Genomic DNA, 19,728 nt, shown 5'->3' on the forward strand with positions numbered 1-19,728 from the left:
TGAATGACTTTCTACAGTTAGTGAAGAAGCACGGCCCAATTGTTCAGTGATCAAACCCTAGAATTTAGATCTGATCAGGCACACAGTCATGTAAGTAAGAGTGATGGAGCAATAGCAATTCTAACTAACTCTCACCCTTGGAGTTTGAATCTTGGCTCAAATTAACTGCATGCTCATAACGTGCTTTCTGTGAATATTATCTGATGTTTATAAATGGGAGCTGTTCTTGTGAAAACAGCTACTCTGAACCATTCTGTAGCAAACAGACCTCCACACACACTTTTGGAACTCACCCAGAAGTGCCAGTGCTTTCTTTCATCTCTTCCTGAGCAAGGGATTGTGCATCCACCACCTACTAATGCACCCTCTGCTGGAAGAAGCTAAGAGCAAGTGGGAGATCTTGTACAGAGCAGAACAGATCAAAGACATTGTCAGTGCCTCTTAAGTCTACAAGAGTAGCACATTTATTTAGAGAAAAGCCTCTAATGATTTAGGAGAAGTGAAGCAGAACTACGATACACAGAAAAAGTCTCAGTTTTTCAGTATTCCCTACACAATTTAGAGGAAGTTTTTCACATCAATGATTTGGCAACCAATATAGGGAGGAAAAGTCAAAGCAGCTATCAAGGGAAAAAGACTTCCCTAAGATGCTGAGGTTGTTTCAGCTAGGGTCCTATTTAAGGACCTATGTAACGCATAGTACCATAATAATAATAATAATAATAATAATAATAATAATAATAATAATAATAATAATAATAATAATAATAATAATAATAACAAATAGTGAGCTACAACATGACAGCAGTGGAGTGAAAACCAAAGACTAAGGACATGGATTGCTAAAAGCATATTAAAAGAATAATCATCTTGAGGAGAGTTCTAGCAAATACAACCCTCACTCAAAAGTGACAAAATCTCACTCTTCCTGAAAATCTTGTGACATTCTCTGTGCTACACCTACATATGTGCAATGGAGGTATTTAGAAGTTGGCAAGCCCCACAGCAAGAAGCTTTCAAATTCTTCCTATGGCTGGTGCCTTGAAGTGGTTAAAAAGATGTCTCTGGCCACTTTCTAGATGTATGCACCCTTCAGGCACAGACTAACATTGGATGTCTGCTGCCAGACTCCATTCCCAAGTTCAGACATGTAGCAGATGCTTGGTGCTTCTGCTGTTCTCACCTGAAGGTGTGAGGCACAGAAGTCAAAGCAAGGAGAAAGTGCACAGAAGATGGAGAAAAGAAAAGGAAAGGGGGAAAAAAAAAAAGCCACAGGCTGAAATAATTTACTGAGCAAGTTCAAAGCCATGATACTGTCACTCTTTTCACTTTCTAACCTTTCTTTTCTACCACCCTTGTTGAGAATCTGCCCCAGAGAACCCATGTTTTACTGCTTTCAAGTAGCTAATTCAGTGAACTGTAATTGCAATTGAATAATTGAGTGTTAGTGTTTGGAGAAGTTGAATGTTGCTGGTCTTTTGCCCTTTCTTCCTTTCCTTTACACCTTCTTGTGTAATAAAACCGTAGCCTCTAGACAGCTTTTCATAATAGCTGCTCATTCAGTTCTTTTGCAAGCACTGGATCACATTTCTTCATCCTCTTAAGGCCAAAAGTCACCTCCCTGCCTTTCTATGTGCAGCCAAAATTTCTTTAGAAGATGAATTTAAGATTATGAGATAAAATACTGTGTAACATATATATATATTACATATTGAATTTAACCTAATTGTAAACAGACTGTGTGTGTGAATAAATCCAATTCATGATTATACGAGCAGAACCAAGGAACAGGATGTGAGGGAAGGATGCAAGCAGGTAGAAGAGGACATAATTTTACATGAACAATAAAAAGTTTTTTGTGTGTTTTGTTTTGTTTTGATTATGCCCCCTTGAAGGTTTGAACAGACTCCCAGTTTTGTAGAACAAGCCATTTAAAGTCTTGCCAGGTCCTGACTGAATTGCTGGACTTTTATGTGAATATGGTGAATTAAGCTGTAGAGAAAACAGAATTTGACTCTCATTCTTCAGAGTGATGGAATGAGGAACCCTGTGAACACAACTGGCAATGAAAAGCAACACAAGAACTCATTTTTGAGTCAGAGTAGAGAGTTCAGCTCCATGAGATGCTGAACTAGGCCAGTTCCCACTAAAGGCCAGGACCCGCTTCTCTATTCCTTCATGCATTCATTGGAATATAAAATTCTGCTATTCTGACATGTCAGTGTTTCATCTTATACTCACTGTTGGCAATGGGATGTCAAAAAATGACTAAAGGCCCCAGAAGTGAGCAGAATTGTGGGTGATCAACACAATACCAGCCAAGTTCATATATAATGAGCAACCCGCCTGTTGGGAAATAATTTGGCCTGGTCGTATTGATGGCTATTACCAGGATTACTGTGTTATGTCAGGGTTTTTTTTTCCATTAGCATTAAAGATATTCTTTGTTCTTTTATGAGAGTTCTGTCCTTCCCTCCACAAAATACTTAGCATGGCCTCTCTACTATTCCTGTGGCTCTGAGAAACACAATAACACTGGCAGCCTACCTCCAAGGTTCTTTCACTTCAATCTTACAGCAATATAAATTGCCTCAAAAATAAATAAATAAATAAATAAATAACTTTTCCTTTCACTCTACTCCCTTTTTCTTTTACTTTATTCCCCTTCCCCTCCTACTCTCTGTCTCTTTTGGTCTGGCTGCACACCTGGAATGGTTTTGAAAAAATGACCTACAAATAAAACAGTTTCTCATTTCAAATCTCTTGGGCTAGTCTTTCTCTATTTAGTTTTAAATATTGGGAGACTTGTCTTACAAGACAGACCAATGGACTGAAAAAAATGCAGATGCTCTGGTTGTCTCTAAACTTAATGACAAGACCACATATTTGTTTTACTAATCTCAGAAAAAGGGTTCTTTTCATAAATTTGCCACTATCTTCCCTCACAGCCTGAAACAAGTAATTTATTCATTTTGTTTATACCTTCTTGTTTGGGGAAAATATTTTGACTGTTTATACTTAACATTTTTGAAATCTTCTACTGTCATATCTTCAGAGCACATTAGACAACTGCATCTGTCTTCATTGTCTAATCATATGTATCACAGTTTGCTGAAAATACGAATACATCCTGTATAAAATGCCTCCCAACACCGTTGCCTTTTGATCCAACAAATACTTACTTCTTTGGCACAGTGAAAGAGTAGACCTGAAGGAATTAAAAACAGATTGTGCAGTTGATACACCAGAAGGAAAGGATGCCATTCAAAGGGACCTGGACAAGCTGAGAAGTGGGCCAATGTGAACTGCATGAGGTTCAACAAATCCAAGTGCAAGGTGCTACACCTGGGTCAGGTCAATCCCAGGCATGAGGATAGACCAGTAGAAGAACTCATTAAGAGCAGCCCTGCAGAGAAGGACTCAGGTGTTCTGGTGGACAAAAAGCTCAACATGAGCCAGCAGTGTGTGCTTTGTAGCCCAGAAGGCCACTGTGTCCTAGACTGCATCAATAGGAGTGGCCAGCAGGTCAAGAGAGGTGATTGTCCCCCTCTGTTCTGCCCTTGTGCGGCCCTGCTTGGAGTGCTGCATCCAGGTCTGGGGCCCCCAGCACAAGAAGGATGTGGGGCTGTTAGAATGGGTCTGTGAAGATAATCAGAGGTCTGGAGCACCTGTCCTATGAAGAAAGGCTGAGAGAGCCAGGAATGTTCAGCCTGGAGAACACAGAGCTCTAAGGAGACCTCACTGTGCCCTTTCAGTACTTAAAGGGAACTTACAAAAAAGATGGAGAACAACCTTTTACACAGACAGATGGCAATAGGACAAGGAGAACGTTTTTAAACTAAAAGAGGCAAGATTTATGTCAGATGTGAGGAGGAAATTCTTCACTCAAGAGGGTGGTGAGGCACTGGAACAGTTTGCCTCAATTACTAGAAAATCTAGTAAAAAAAAAAAAATAAAAACTTCAAAATGTGTATGACCTTAATGCTTACTTTTCATATACTGAGAATGCTCTCAGATCTAGGTTCAACCTGTTCTGTATTCACATATTACTAATAGAATTGATACATCTTAACAGACTTCTGTTAAGAAAATAATTTGATATTCTTTTTATTAGATGCTTATCATCAGCTACAAAGTCCTGGATGACTACAATTCCTTAGCTATATCATTATGTGGATTTTCCATTTTACTCAGAATAAATGCCACACATTCCTTCACTCAAGTTTTCCTTAGCCATAATTTTTAAAGTCTGAAGAACCGGCTCTGAACCAGCTCTACCAACTCTTTTGAAACCAACTTTGAAAAAAAAAAAAAAAAAAAAAAAAACCAACCTCAAAAAACTTTCACTTTTTGTAGAAGTTGAATCAAGTTCCAAATGATTTAAGTCTGAGAAGATTGTTAAGATTTTGCAGGGGTCTAGTTACTGAATATAATAATGTGTATAATGTGCATAGAAGAGGAATTGCATTATATGCAATACACTTAATTATAAACCAGCATTTACTACCACAGTATGAGGGTGGAAGAATTCCTGATTGATCTTACCTTAAATTCCAGCACATTAGAGGATCCTATTCTTTTCCTGCTGGGTGCCTAATAGTCAGCTGAATCCTAAGGCACTTCTTTAAATTGTCCATAGCACCAGCAGCTTAACAGGCAGCAAAATTATACACATATTTTGTCCTGTAGCTGGAATAAATTAGTTGCACATGGAAATCTGACCTGTTGACATTTACTTTTTTTAGCTTATATTTTCTGTTTCTCCACTTGTATTTTGTGGGAAAGCTGATATGAACATTGCCAGTTTGAACATCTGCCTTAACTAAGGATGTGCATACACTTTTACAGTGCAAAAGTCTGATTACAGCTTTCTTGTGGCCATTGCTCAAGGAGCCAGAATGAGCCCCAACATCTATTTCCATGAAGCAATAGGCATGAGGGCACTGCTGAAACAATATTCACTGTATTGCTAAAATTTAATAAAGAAGAAAAATGTTTTGGTTTCTTCAGTGATCCATATCATCATTCAGCATGGAGAATTCATCTGTTAAAACATTCAGCAGAACCTTGCCTGGTGAAAGCAGCAGACTATTGCTTTCTCTGTAATAGCAAGATAGCTGTGATTTCTGCTTCACACATGCTGCCCCATTCCATTGCACTTGCAGCATTAGTTTTATTTGCAAGTACCTAACATGCAACTCAGGAAGCATCTTCACTTTAGTTACTGTAGATCTCAGGCAAATTGTCTGACCTAGCTGGCTTTCAATCACTTAAAGCAAGATATTCACATTGCTAGCTTTGATCTCCCTATTCTTTAGAAAGAAAAATTGAAAGTGCTGACATAAAAAGATTAAATCACATTAAACTGAATCAAAGAAACTGTCAGCTTTTCTACTTACTAGGAAAAGACCAGGAAAGTAATATTCTTAGCTAAATTAGGTTTAGACTGGTGTACGAGTTGAACAGCTCCAACAAGAGCCAGATTCAACTCACTAATTTAGGAGATTTCAGACCCCAATTGTTCAAATTTCATAAGGACAAACAAACAAAAAAGACTCCCATCATCATCCCAGTCAGGGTACACATTTCCACTACCATGAAAGAAATTTAACATTTTCAGTCATGACTGAATCAAACCAGGAAATACGGTGGGTTTTGTTGTTGTTGTTGTTTTTCAGGGCAGAAATGTATTCAGAAATTTAATATGAAGTAGGATGCAAAATGTCAGTTCATGAGTCTTACCGTCCTGTCCACTACTCCCATCACCCCACCACCTTTATTGAATTTGTGTTCCTTTGATCTAAGGTTCATCCCTACAGTTTATTTTTGACCACTTTATTCTATAATTTTATGAAAGTTAAGCTAGGGCCTGAAATAATCTACACTATAGTTGGCAGAAGCTCTTCTGTTGATTTACACAATGGAATAGTCCCTTAAAGTATGAAAATCATCTCCCCAGCTTCGATTTTGAGCATTTGAGAATTTCAGTTGATTTCCTAATTCCAAGCTTAATCCCAGTTTAAGACCCGGGGTCAAGGGAGTATATGCATACTAAAAAAAATCTACCAGTTGAAATATCTTCCCTATCAAAAGTCTTCACAAGAAAAGTTACTGTTTTGAATCCTCAGCCGTCTTTGATTCAAAATTCAGGAGTGTCAGAAGAAGAGGTATTTCTGCATGCTCTGTGAATTCAAGGACTATTTCATCATTAACATATAAATGGCTTTTTCTGTCCAGACTCCTAGTTTAGGACTTTTTTTATTATGATTATTTTTTAATTAAAAAAAAAAATCTTCAAAAACTGGTCTTGAAACTTACATATTTCAGGAATGCAGCAATTCAAGGAGATGGAAAATGTCCTCTGAGACAGAACCCAGTACACTGGAACTCAATTAGATTTTGACCTTCTTCAACCATAAAGGATTGGGAGACAAACATTGTTTGCTACTTGCCTGAATTAAATTGGGTCTCCTGAGATGCATATGAAGCAATTTAAAAAAAGAAAAACACTGTTAACTGAATTTACTCAACCATCAGTCTGAAGTAAACCTTATTTACTGTATTCATCTATTACACTAATATAATCTTTCACATTTTAATAAGAAAAAATGACATTTAATTAGTGTTACACAGCCAAACCCTGAAAAAGATCCCCTATCTACACATTCAGCTAGGCCACCATTTTTCAGTTTCACCACACAAGTCCTGTATACTTTAATGCTTCCTTGGTCTAAGAAAGCAGTAGGACTGTTTTATTAATTCAACTCCCTGTCACACTTCCTAGGCAGAAATCGACATTCTTGTCACAATTCTATACAAATGGGACCTTTAAGCTAGGCTGCCTTATGCCCCAACAACTGACACTCTCTCCTTTCCCAAAACCATCCTTCTAAATTTCCTCATGTATGGTTCATTTTTTAAAGACTTGTGATGTTTGAAAGACAGAGATATTACTGATTATTAAACAATACAAATAATTTCAAAAAAAACAATCGATCATAATTCATAATGCCACCAATTTACAGATATAAACATAGCAACAGGGAAGGAAGAAAAAAAAAAAAAAGGAAAGACCGATGCACATCTTCTTTCCATACTTTCCTTTCTATTTTTCCATCCTAGCAACAGCTCCAGAAGCTTTCTTCTGTTGAGTGGATTCAGATTATGACTCAAAGATGTTTGGTTGTGCCTTGTACATTCAGTTTCTTCTACCCTAAGTAGGCCACTCTCAGCATACCCCTGTTTCTGCCGAAATTTCCAGCATCTGCCTTCTTTTTCTTTTGCCCCCTACCTCTTTCACACATTGCTAAGACTGAAGACTGACCATTCTTGTTTTGTTTGTAAACCTCAGAAACCTTATTCAGAAAAAAGTTAATTGTTTTCACCTCAAACACAGCCATCCCATTGTACCAGGGTAATAAAGTAATTTCATAAACTCACTTGCTTTGATCTATAGATACATACAAGTCTGTATGTCAAGTCTTCACTTTTTTTTTTTTTTCCTTTAGGACTTCATTTCACCTTTATAAAAATAGGCAACCTAAATTCTAATTTTAGAAAAGGAAAGTGGGACAAAACCACAACAACAAACCAAGTGTTAGTAAAAGCATTAATAAGGAGTCTCTGAGTCAGCTTGACAATCCTAAAACACATTTTTTTGTTGTTGTTGTTTAATATTTCATCACTGTACAGCAGGGAATTAGATCATTAGCACTAAAAAAAAAAAAATGTTTTAAAATCAGATTTTTCAATCTCAAGGTATAGATCCCACCTACCTTGCCCACCCCAGAACCCAGCAATACACTTCCAAGTCAAGAGTTCTATAGTTCCAACTATTGAGCAATATAGTCCCACAAAGTCTTTTAGAGAATTGCAAAAGGGCTTGACTTGGAAAAGCCAGCAGCTTACGTCACAAAAATTTTCATTATTTTTTTTTCCACAAAACAAAAGGAGTTTTAATTCATTTATTTTATTTTCATATTCATTTATTTTATTTATTCATTTCTTTTACATGTGCATAGGCTGAAGGCTTTGACATTGCCTCATATGAAGTATCTAGCACCAAAATACACAATTATTGAAAAGTTTATTGACCAATGTCTGAATGCTTAGCTTATTTTTTTTAATATGTCCCTTAAACAGAATTTTGACATTTTATTAAGAAAAAGAAAAAAAAGAAAAAACAAAGCTGAGGAAAAGGAAATAGGTCATTAAAAAGATACTTCAGAATTCCTCCAGCAGCAACCTGTAGGCGTAAGGGAAAACTCATTGTCAAGTATGATTTATGAAGCCTTATTAAATTTACTTAACATAACTGGGAAGCAGACTAGTACACTAATACCCTCTTTAACATAAACCTTCATGGAATATAGTGCATCCTTTACACAATAAAAAGGCTAATTTAGCTTGTCACAACACAGATCTGAATTAATGCAGAAGTCAAAAGGTTCTCAATTTGTGCTATTAAATACAAATATTGGGTGATAGCCTAGCTATTTCAACCATTCAATGATTTTTTTTCTTGCCTTTTTCATGTAAAAATCAGTTATTAAGTGTGCATGCAAGAGAAAATTATTGTAGCTAAATGAATATAGATCCACCACAAAAAATAAAATAAAATAAAATAAAAAATACACTATACAAAGTGACATTTCAGATCAGCTTTTTTTCTTTTTTTTTTACACAAAGCTGCATTAATTAGGCTACGTGTATTATAAAATTCCAGTTCATTTCAAAGCATTACTTTCTGGCAGATTTTTGGTCTGCATGTAACTAATCTTGTTTTACTGAGAACTTGTATCATTCCTTCTGGACTACAAATGCCAACTCACCTTTGCTCCTACTATATTCTTCTCACTCACAAACTGTTAAAAGCTGAAAGTTTTATTACATAAAAAAATGTGTGTGTATATATACACAAACAAACACATACACAAATGCTGCTGAAGCTCTATCCTGTTCTGAGCCTAGACTGGCAGGTGGTCTTGACGAACGATGGGAGGTTCCTGTGAAGAAGGAGAGGTACCTTGCTGTTGTGTGGCAAAATTAATAAATACCTGTAAGGCAAGAAAAAGTAGGACTTTCAAAATAACAGTATTTGAACAAAAACTTTGGAGACGTAGATGGTGATTTTCTTCAGTTGCTTTTCTAAGCTTTTCTGACACAAAAATTAATAGTTTATGCTGCAAGAACCCCCCTAGAGATATGTTTTGTAAACTCTATAAATAATCCCTCTTCACCTCTCCAGCTAACACAGTGGTTGATGAACTATAAAAACAATGGTAAAATGAGTTACCAACTTATATATGAAAATCATATTTTACTGCTACACAAGTTACTGAGAAATAATTGTTTTACTTTGCATTTAAACGGCATGCCAGAGGAACTTGAGCCTGCTGTTTCTATCAACCACCATCATACAGATGAAGGTCCAGATATTTCAAGGCAAAGGTATACTTCTGAACACTACACAGTAGTGATTCAACAGCTCATGTGCCTCCCTGATATATATATATTTTTTTTTTTATTATTTTTTCTGAACAGATCTTACAACAGAAAGACTTGTTCACTTTTAAATCACATAACTATTTGACAGCAAGGAATGGAGAGGGAAAGATGGCTATTCTTGATTCAAATGATCATATTATTCATATGCAAACAAACAGGGTGTATAATAAGGATGTTTGTTATTCAAGAGAACTATTTTCCTGTTTAAGACTGACACTCAGTCAGGGAGAAGAAGCAAGAGTAGGTGACTGAGGTGATGAATCACCGTGAATAATGCAGAGGAAGTAAGCTTGAGTGAACAACTCCCGAACAATCATGAGGCTGAAATAATCTTACATTCAGCTATTCAGTGAATAGATAATTTACAAGCAGTTAAAAGATTAGTACAAATCAGAATATTTCACTAATGATTTGCACAAGGGTAAAGGAACACGTTCACACCATTTATCATACAAATTAATGCTTTGACTAGATGTGACTCCCTTGGTTTGCAGAATACATAACAAGAAGTTGCATACAAGAATGCTCTAACATATCACAGCCACTCAGAAATCCCACCCTTGCTATTGTTCTCTTATTCCTTCTGCCCAAACAGGATTTATAAGTTGTTAATAGTGGGGTCTCTTCTGTCTGTTTCTTCTGTCTGTTTGTGCATTTCCACTATTCTCTATTGTGCAGCATAATACTCACTGAAAACAAACAAACAAACAAAAACTCAAAGGAAAATGTCCTGTAAGCCTATGGTTTACTGTGATTTACAGACTTCTTCAGTCTTTTGAAGGGTATTGGTAAGATCCCAACTTTTGCACTGTGGAGCGTTGTTCACAGTCCTGCCTTCTCATCCTACACAGAATGGGATGCATCTAATCAGTAATTATGCTTGCACATATAATACAAACATGTGACTTCATGTGCTGCTTTGACTGTGCTCACCTGCAGTGTAAAAGCAGTAGGGTTCACGTTACTGTGTAGATCTGAGATAGTCTGGAACTGCTGGTTTATCACATACATCCAGCAAATGATTTTAATGCACCAATAATTACAGTAACACAGAATGTTTACGGTTAAAAAAAAAAATAAAAAAATACCTGTTCCAGCGTGGTTTGGTTCATGGAGTAGTGTTTGATTTGGAGAAAATCTTTGTGGTTCTCTAGGACTCTGAAGAGCTCAGCTAAGCATCCCTCACTTCGAGGGATGTGGTATTCAAGCAGGTTAAGATGCTGTCCCTATAAAGAAGTAAAAATAATAAAAACAGATAAAAGTGAATGCACACGATGATGAAGCTGTATTTGCTTTAACCAGTCTGGTTTCAGTAGACCTTCACTGCAAATTAGCAATATAAGCTTTTAAATAAGAATATATTTTGCCTGCATTGGTAGCTAAATGAAATGCTCTTACTCAGGACATACGTATTTAGTGCATGTTCTGAGATGACATTTTGTTAATCTCATAAAGGATATATAAATTTAGGACACTTTTATGTTATAGGATTCAAATTTAATTGATGGTAGCCCTGATACAATGGATTTTGGGAAGACATGAGGCAGTAAACCAAAATTTACTTACCGGTAGGCTTACACATACCCACTTTAACTATAAACAAAACAAAAACATATTGGATTCCCTCATCATTATGTAATCAAGTGGCTGGTATCTAAGAAAGGGAAAATTTCTGTTAATCTGTGTGCTTGTTTTGAGCTTCTGTACATCATAAGATCGACTTTGATTCTTACACTGAACACAGATATAAATGAAAACAAAGGAAAATTTATAATGTAATTGATAGGATATTAAAGATCCTTATTAACAATTTCTGCAGTAGGATGCTTTTCAATATTATTTATGTATTTATTAAACTTCATTTCAGCCAGAGAAAAGTCTTTCTCTCTTAATTCTGTGCTTTATTGGTAAGCTTCCTGGGAAAAATATATATATTTAAAAAAAAAAAAAAAAAAACATATATATAGAGAGAATCTAATTGCTATAGGTCTTTTGTAAGGTTTCATATCAAATAAAAGAATCTGAGTAAAGACACGGTTGCCAGCTGTGGACCTTAACTACACTCTCAGCAAACTCACTTCATTCATACAGGTGAACAAAAAGGCAAGTTTATCTTGGTCAACAATAAAATCACAAGAAAAGTATTACTCAGCGAAAGGACCTATTTGTTTATGTTGCCTAAATGACCATTTGGAGTTGATTTAATCAATATTCCAAGTCAGATTTTAAAAAATTGCTTAATAGGGAAATGAAAATATGCACATGCATACTTCTCCAGAAAAAAAAAAAATAAATCAATATATATAAACATGTATACATTGTTCTTATCAGCCCACACTTAATTTTGTTTTAGAAACACAATTCACTCCAATTCCTATGATGAGGAATTTCAGCTGTACCTTAAATTGTGCTCCAGGAAAATGCAACTGTAGACACTCCAGAATCATTCTTTGAGAGCTTATTTCTTTGTTCAGCCAAATTTTGACAGAATAGCCATCTCCAAACCTGAGAATGATATGCAGAAACATAGATCCAGTCATCTACACTATGAAGTCAGGAAGAATATATTTTTTTTTCATTTAATTTTCCTGTAATGATTATGGCAAACAACATCATGTATACCCATTGCATTATCACTGGGATATTAGCATTATACTATTAAAAGCAGACACTGATTTCAATGACAAAGTTGTTAAAATAATGGCAATGAATAGAAACAAACAAGCAAAAAAAAAATTTGTTATCCATAGATTTTAGTTACAATACTATATTTTATTATACAGTGTACCTTAGACTAACTAAAATATACTTTAATTACAACACTGCTTTGAAGAGTTAGCAAAAGGAAGAAAAAAGAAAAAAAAAAAAGCTATGAAGTTTACTAGTTACAAACAGAAAAAAAAAAATCAATTATTTTAACTTTTTTAATGATGTAACAGTATTTCAAACCTTTTAACAAAGCAGACCACTTTTTATTTCAGCAAATATGTGTACAAAATGTTTTTACATATACAAAAAGTAAAGTACACAGGTATTTACAGAGATGGCAAAGTTCATGAATTTTCTTTAGCTCTTTGGCCACACAATCTGTCTCAAAAAATAATTTAGCAGATGAACTTCTCTCTTAATATAGATGTGATAAAAGTTAAGTACAGGCAATCTAACCAACACATTATTTTTTATTAAATTTACCTGTTGTTGAAGTTCCAGTACATCTACCAACACTAAAATGGCAACCGGAGCCTCACACATATTGCTTAAGTGACAGAAGTTATGCAGCACTGGGGGTAAGGGCAGAGCTCAGCAGAGATGGGGTGACTCGGGGCTGCTGCATGCCTCCATGCAGCTACACCCCCTCCTGTTGTCTTCTCTGGCTTGGTTATTCACTAGGGAAAAAAGCCCAGCCAGAGCCAAGTCGGAAGAGCTTTCCTCTCACCCATGGCAATGCTCTCAGCATGGGTTTGTGCTGGGACTTTACTACTGGCACCAAGCCACTGCTGCTCTCTGTTGTCCAGGAGTAACGGAAGGGCAGATCTGGGAGGGAGACAGGGAGCTCTGACTGCATGTCCACATCCTTCCAGAAACTTGGTGGTTTCTCTGCCTTCCCATTCCACCATTCCCATATCCTTCACTCCAATGTTATTTCTTTTCAGGCTCCAATCCCAGAATCACTCCTCCCCAAATCCTTCACTTCAGTTCTTCTGTTTCTATTTCCTATCCTCCATATTGATCCCTCATGCCAATGCCCCTTCCTGGGTACACCTCTGTGATTCAGGGTAGTGACCGAATTAATTGGATCCTACAGTTATGAAGCATGTTTTCACATGATCAAAGCAGAAGTAAATATTGTAGCATACTTTATGATGCTGCCCTTTTCAAATATAGAAAATATGGTTTACAGAATCTCAATCAAAGTGTAACAAAAATAATGACTATTTGGAGACATGTCCGGTTTAACCACTGTCTCAGTAACTGCCAGCTAAATACTTCACGTGAAGCACCTTATGTCCCTCATCTATAGTACATATAGGGCAACAAAAGGGCTTTAACTTTTATTTTATGCTGTACCTCCATTGTTATAAAGCCTTTGGTTGTTTTGCTTTTGGAGGGGGGGAGGGACTTGATTTTGGTTTTAGCCAAATACAGCCGCTGAACCAACTGAATTATAGTAAGAAGAAACATTCTTGATTCAGTATCCTGTTTGCTTGTTCTTAAAGGACATTATATGAATAAATCCCCTCCAGTCCAAGCAGTACCAGCTATTCACTGAGCAGCATGACCTGACAGATGAACAGTGCTGTTACACTAAAGGGATCCAGAACTGTTACACTAAAGGGAATCCAAAGCAGTGGCTGGGTGGTTTGCTTCACAATGATTTACTAACACATAATAGATCTCTAATTAAATCTTTTAAATGCATAGCATCCTCCCTGCAAATATACATGTGACAATAAAAAAGATGTTACAAAGATGGATATAGTTAACAAGGGTTTCAAATTTAGATGGACAGCCAACCTGAGGCAACTTTTTACAAGAGACCACTGATTCTGATCAGTTTTCTGGCATTTCTAGCCATACACTGTTGAATCACAGTTTGAAAAATGTTGGCTTATGGAGATGTTCAACGGTCTCGTAAAATGAAATTGTTGCATGAAATGAAGTTTCCAAAGAAAATGGATCAAAATTCTGATTAGCAAAGACCAAGAAGCCTGTGCAACTTCAGTTTAATTCTAAATTGTGAACAGCATGAACACCAGCACAGTACATATAAAAAGCTTTAAAAGATTTTTTTCTCTTCTGGCTAGTCAAATTATGGTGCTTCTATACCTTGATTTTATAATTCACTTCAGTAAAGCAGCTCAGAGTAAGCTGATCAGCAATAAACATTTCCCCTTACTATAATCAGCAAGCTGCTTTCCGTAGCAAACTGAGTCAGTGGAAATTGAGTTGACCATTCTTTTTCACTCTGTTTTCCTCTCTGAATCAGACTATATAATTAATTCAGAAACCCAAAGTGGAATTACAGGGAAAAGCACAATCTGGTTTGATTAGTGCTGTTAGAATCAAACCTTTAACAACTGATAGTTCAAGACCTAAGGAGGGAAACATTATCATTAAAATGGCATAAGTTGAGCCAGCACACCTGTTCAGCAGCCATCTGTTGCAAAAGAATCACCATCTCTTCAAAGCTATTCAACAAAGATATTTTCCATTGCTAATTTCTATCACTCACTTTAACAACACCTGCATTTTTATTTGTGTATACACACACACACAAACACATATTCTAACAAAAAATATTTTTGCTCTTTCTTTTCTCTCTTTTCTCTCAGTCAAGCTAGTTGTTTAAGCTTGACTTTCACCTCATCAGCAGTTCTAGGAGAATTATTTGAGTGCTTTACCTACTCAAATGCAACTACAAGACTGAAACTAACACAAACATTCCCGGACTGATTGTAAAGTAGTTGGGTATTAACAACACCATCAACTGAAGAAGCATGAACTTAGCAAAGACTACAAAATGCATCCAACTGCTCCACACGTGTAATTGCATGGGTCTTCAAGGTCACTGAGAAGCTCAAATGACAAGGGAAAAATTGAACTTAAAATGGCAACAAGGAATGAAACAATTTCACAATTGTAAAACGGAACAATCAGGAATTACAAAGTAGGCTATAACTTTTTAGCATAGAAAAAAAGATGTGTAGGTGGTAGAAAGGTACCCCAAATCATGACTGGCCTAGACAATGCAATTAATGATTGCTTCTTCACTCTGCTATGACCCTGTTTTTCATGCAAGACCAGGGAGCATCAAATTGAATCAGAGGGAAGGGAATTCAAATTCAGTAAGAGAAACTAATTTTCCATATAGCACATAGGAAAACTGTAGAACTCATTGATACAGGATATGCTGGATGCCAGAATTTGACGAGCTGAGTATGAACAGCCTGGGCTAATTTCCCAAATAGTTCCCCTATTTTTGGAAGTGGTTTGCTGCCCTTGATGTAGCCATGATGGCAGCCATGCTGCCAATAGTATAATAGATAGTATTAAGCTAGTTCACATGTGTGTCCACCCAAACTGCAATCACACACTGGAGTAAGGTGTAGCTAAACTTATAACGATGAGCAAGTCCCCTACCTGCTTTCTTCGGGCTTCTCCTAGCCTTGCAGTGGGAACGGAAGTACATTCAGTTGCCCAAAGTCTAAAAATTCTCATAAATACCAAGTGGAGGGGCTACCACTTAAAGCAAATCAAGTAATACTAACTTCTCAATGTTCTTTTCTGCCCATTTTTTAGAGGTCCTGGGTCAGAGATTTGAGTGAGAACAAGAAAAACTCCTAAAACATGACTTGTACTCAGATAAGCCTACACTTGGATGGTCTCAAGGGGTCCCTAGAGGTACTAACCCAGTATTTTGCAGAGATAGCCCATGACATCCTGTTACCTGTAAAAGGTAAAAAATAAAGTGCAGTATCAGCAGACTTCTTTCTATTTGCTTTACAATAATCTTTATTATATCTCTATTATAAATTATTTCCTTTAAAGTTGTTAGGAATTTGCTTGCTTGCAAACAAACAAAACCTAATCTAGAAACATCCATTTTAATTTACAAGAGAGTCAAGTATGACCAGCTCCTTGAATCACACTCTTTCCAAACCCATAACTCTTCTTTCCCCACACCAAAATTGCTGAATGCAACCTCAGGAGATCAAGAACATGGCCATATTTCCTAAGCCTTGATGAAAAATACATATATATATCTTATAATCCATATGTTTTTTGTTGTTGTTTTAAAATAAACTCAACAAAGATTAAATTTCCTGAAGAATATTATGCTATTAAGTTTTGGCATCTGTGTGTATATATGTGTGTGTGTGTGTGTGTGTATGTATGTAAGTATATATTTATACACACACATAAAAATTACAGCTCACAGAAAGTTTACTTTTGGAAATATAATGTGCATATTTTATATATGCACTAGTCTGAGTGATTAAAAGAATACTCCAAAATGACATTATTGAATAACAAAATAAAAAATAAAAAGAACATTGGCACTTAACGTTTGAAAGGAAATGCATCTTTTAGAATATATGCCATAAATCAAAGAAGGAGAATAATTTGTTACTGAGCTGTTTGCCACGATGCTTCAGTTTGCATTCATTTACAAACAGATAAGGTTCTGCTTTCCATAAAGTCTCATCTAGACAAGCCAACAATTATTCCAATATGATTACTCAGGCACAGGATATAGATTCAGGTCATTCAATATTAAGTGGTAGAGAAAGATAGTATCTAAGATAGAAGAAAGGTTTCTAAATTTGAGGTATGTGAAATACTTGCTTTATTTTAAAAAAAAATGTTAATATCAAATGCAAAAATAGTATGACTTGTAAAATGCAAATTCATTCTGCAATTATTCAGAACAACCTCAGTGCTGCTGAACAAACAATAAAAACTTAATTAGATGCAATAACAACTAGCTTATAAAATCTATCTTCCATATACTATTCATAGATTGTTTCATCTTTTTTTAATTGATTTTTTTAACTGATTATGATTTTTCCAGGATAACAATAGAAACAGCTATTAAAACAACAAGTAATATTTGTTCAAGTACATGCATTTATGTTCACATATACTCCAGGCTTTCATACCAAGTCACCTAAAGTAAATTTCTATATTTAATAATATCATTGCAATAACAGTGATCATCTCAGATTATGAACAATGCAGGGTACAACATTACCTTGCTCTCTGAATTTCAGGCTTTTAAATGCTTAGGTATGGTATCCAAATATGTGGTAAAATTTTCAAAAAATCTTATTAATTGTATGTACAACTGTATGCACACAAAATCTGTCCCAATACAAACATATGTATATGTGCTTGTGTTTGCACATACAGGCAAGTATCAGAGATCTGATACACTTTTTTTTTTTTACTTACATATGGCATTTCCTGCGAAACAGAAAGAATAGCACTGTAATTCTATGCAAAGCTGATGGCAGAGCCTACAAAGAACTAGAACAACAGTTCCTTAAGGTGCCTTCTGGGGCTCAACAGTCAAAAAAGCAGAAGGAAATAATGTTATCTGTGTGTTTGTGTCACTGTTTTCAGTTTGTTTTTTATAGTGATTTGTTTTTTTATCCAAATATTATACACTAAGATGTCCAATAAAAGGATCTTATCAACAATTTAAGTTCAAATTCTCAAGTTCAAAAAATGTTAGAATGAAGGCCAGCTCTGAAATCCACATTTAAACAACTGGAATATCTACATTATTATATAAGCTTTAATTGCATCACTGCATAGTATCTCTTATAGAAATCCCTACCATGAAGGGTTTACAAGATAAACTGGAGGTAAATGCTCATAGAAGTGATTTTGTTTACTGAAACATCTGGAAAATATTGTAAGTAAGATAGCAGATGGCTGAGAAGTGCTTCACCGTTCTGGTGGATAAGAATGGCTCTGTGGAAGCAAATCCTACCCTTCCACTCCAGTACACCTGTGTGACCTGTGGTAATTCACTCAAACCACATTTTTCACTACTGCTTCCTACCCTGCTAAGTGCTCACCTTGAGACCTAGGACTCCAATCTGCAGAAGGAATTCATAGTACTTTCGTAACACTCACTGCTACAGCTGAAAATTGCAATGGCTTTGTAGTTTTGAAAACACCAAGCACTATGTAGTGTTAAAATATTTAGTCATAAACTGCTCAGAATGGTTACCCAAAATCTTTTAACTTTAACATATTTGTCATGCTCCAGTTACATCTCTATAAAATTGAGATAATTATTTCAAATCCTGTTTCCTGGGAGTATCATTGAAAACATAGATGTTAATATTTACAAAGCACAGCTCTAATGAATGCTGATAATAGTATATTTAGAGACAGGTTTGAAAAATGCCTAGTAAAGATGGTACACAGATCACATGGTAGGGGAAGAGAATACAAGTAGTCAGCTATATTGCAGTGTCCTGCAGGAAACACCATATAAAATTGCACCCCCCAAAACTGCATTCTGATGTACATACGGAGTAGGGATGAACTAATGTTGCACAAAGTTTTTTATGGGTATGAAGCTAGCTCTGATTTCTGAACTAACAATCCATATGCTTTTAAAGTTGTAGAACTCTTTTCTTAAAGATTTCCTCTGGGAAGATTTAAAAATAGATATATTGCATGAATACACATTTACTGCCTTAATAAGTTTTTTATGTACAAAAGGAATTTATGTTGTCTATCAACAGGAATAAAAAATATATTTTTGAATATCATCGCTTCTACATTTTATGGCATGTAAGAAAGTCACTTGCAAATATTCCTGTTAGTATGATAACACACTGTCCAATGACAACTGAAATATTCATGAGATCTTTAAACTTAATCCTTTTTTTTTTTTTTCCATTTAAGAAATCCACATGCAAGTTATCTTGAGAAAAGCAATAAAACATTCTTAATCAACCTTCTAAAAAAATGTAAAGTGTAAATAGCTTGGCAACACATCTTCCATTCTAACTGCTATAACAAACGGATTAATTGCTGGGTAATTTAATCAGATGGCTTGCTGATACAATTTGAGCAATGACTTGATGTGTGTCCAGCACTTGAAAAATTGGTATGGGTTTTTCAGCTAAAAGAAGTCTGTCCAGATGGCCCTAAAATGAAGAATGGTACTCAAAATGTTGTTCCCATAGGATTGGCCAGCTGTACCTAACATGGAAATGCTTCTGTGATTTTTTAAAAAAACATTAAGTATAATGGAAAATACTGGAGAGAACGTTTAGATGTAATCCATTCACAATTTAGAGTAATTGACTCAGTTGGCAGGAGTCAGCTGAAATTATGTTTTAATAGGCACAACTGCTAACACATCTATCTCATACAAACTATATCTAGAACTAAGATGCTAACTTTTTGGAAATTACTCTTCAATTCATTCTTCCTGGCTAACACCTGTTTTGGCCTTATTCAGTAATCTGCCACCTGAAAAAAAAAAATAAACATAATAAATAGAGCTCTTCTAAAGAAGTCTAATACTCATACTAGTGAGAAACATTTGAGGGTACTTTAAATGTTTAAACAGATAAAATCAGTCAGGGCTCAACAGTTGGGAATAAAATCTAAAATACCTTCAACTGTGGAGAGGAGACATTTTTGGGTGAGCATTTGGTAACAGGCTTGTACAAGAGCTGGAAAAATTAAACA

General features: G+C 35.6%; 1 protein-coding gene across 11 annotated transcripts in view; it reads right to left on the bottom strand.

The window, feature by feature from the left end:
• Positions 1–7,963: 7,963 nt before the first annotated feature.
• Positions 7,964–19,728, bottom strand: part of ABCA13 (ATP binding cassette subfamily A member 13) — a 189,818-nt gene continuing 178,053 nt past the window's right edge. For 7 of the 11 annotated variants that reach the window (XM_072034942.1, XM_072034938.1, XM_072034939.1 and 4 more), the window contains 3 exons: positions 11,907–12,012; positions 10,596–10,733; positions 7,964–9,056 (listed from right to left, as the gene is read on the bottom strand). In XM_072034942.1, coding sequence (XP_071891043.1) covers positions 8,967–9,056; positions 10,596–10,733; positions 11,907–12,012 — 334 coding nt within the window. In that variant the 3' untranslated portion in view covers positions 7,964–8,966. Of the gene's footprint in view, positions 9,057–10,595; positions 10,734–11,906; positions 12,013–15,917; positions 15,956–19,728 lie in introns of those variants that run through there. The other 4 variants (XM_072034941.1, XM_072034937.1, XM_072034940.1 and 1 more) reach the window with 4 other exon arrangements.

This window comes from Anas platyrhynchos, chromosome 2 (genome assembly GCF_047663525.1).
Source record: "Anas platyrhynchos isolate ZD024472 breed Pekin duck chromosome 2, IASCAAS_PekinDuck_T2T, whole genome shotgun sequence".
NCBI lineage: Eukaryota > Metazoa > Chordata > Aves > Anseriformes > Anatidae > Anas > Anas platyrhynchos.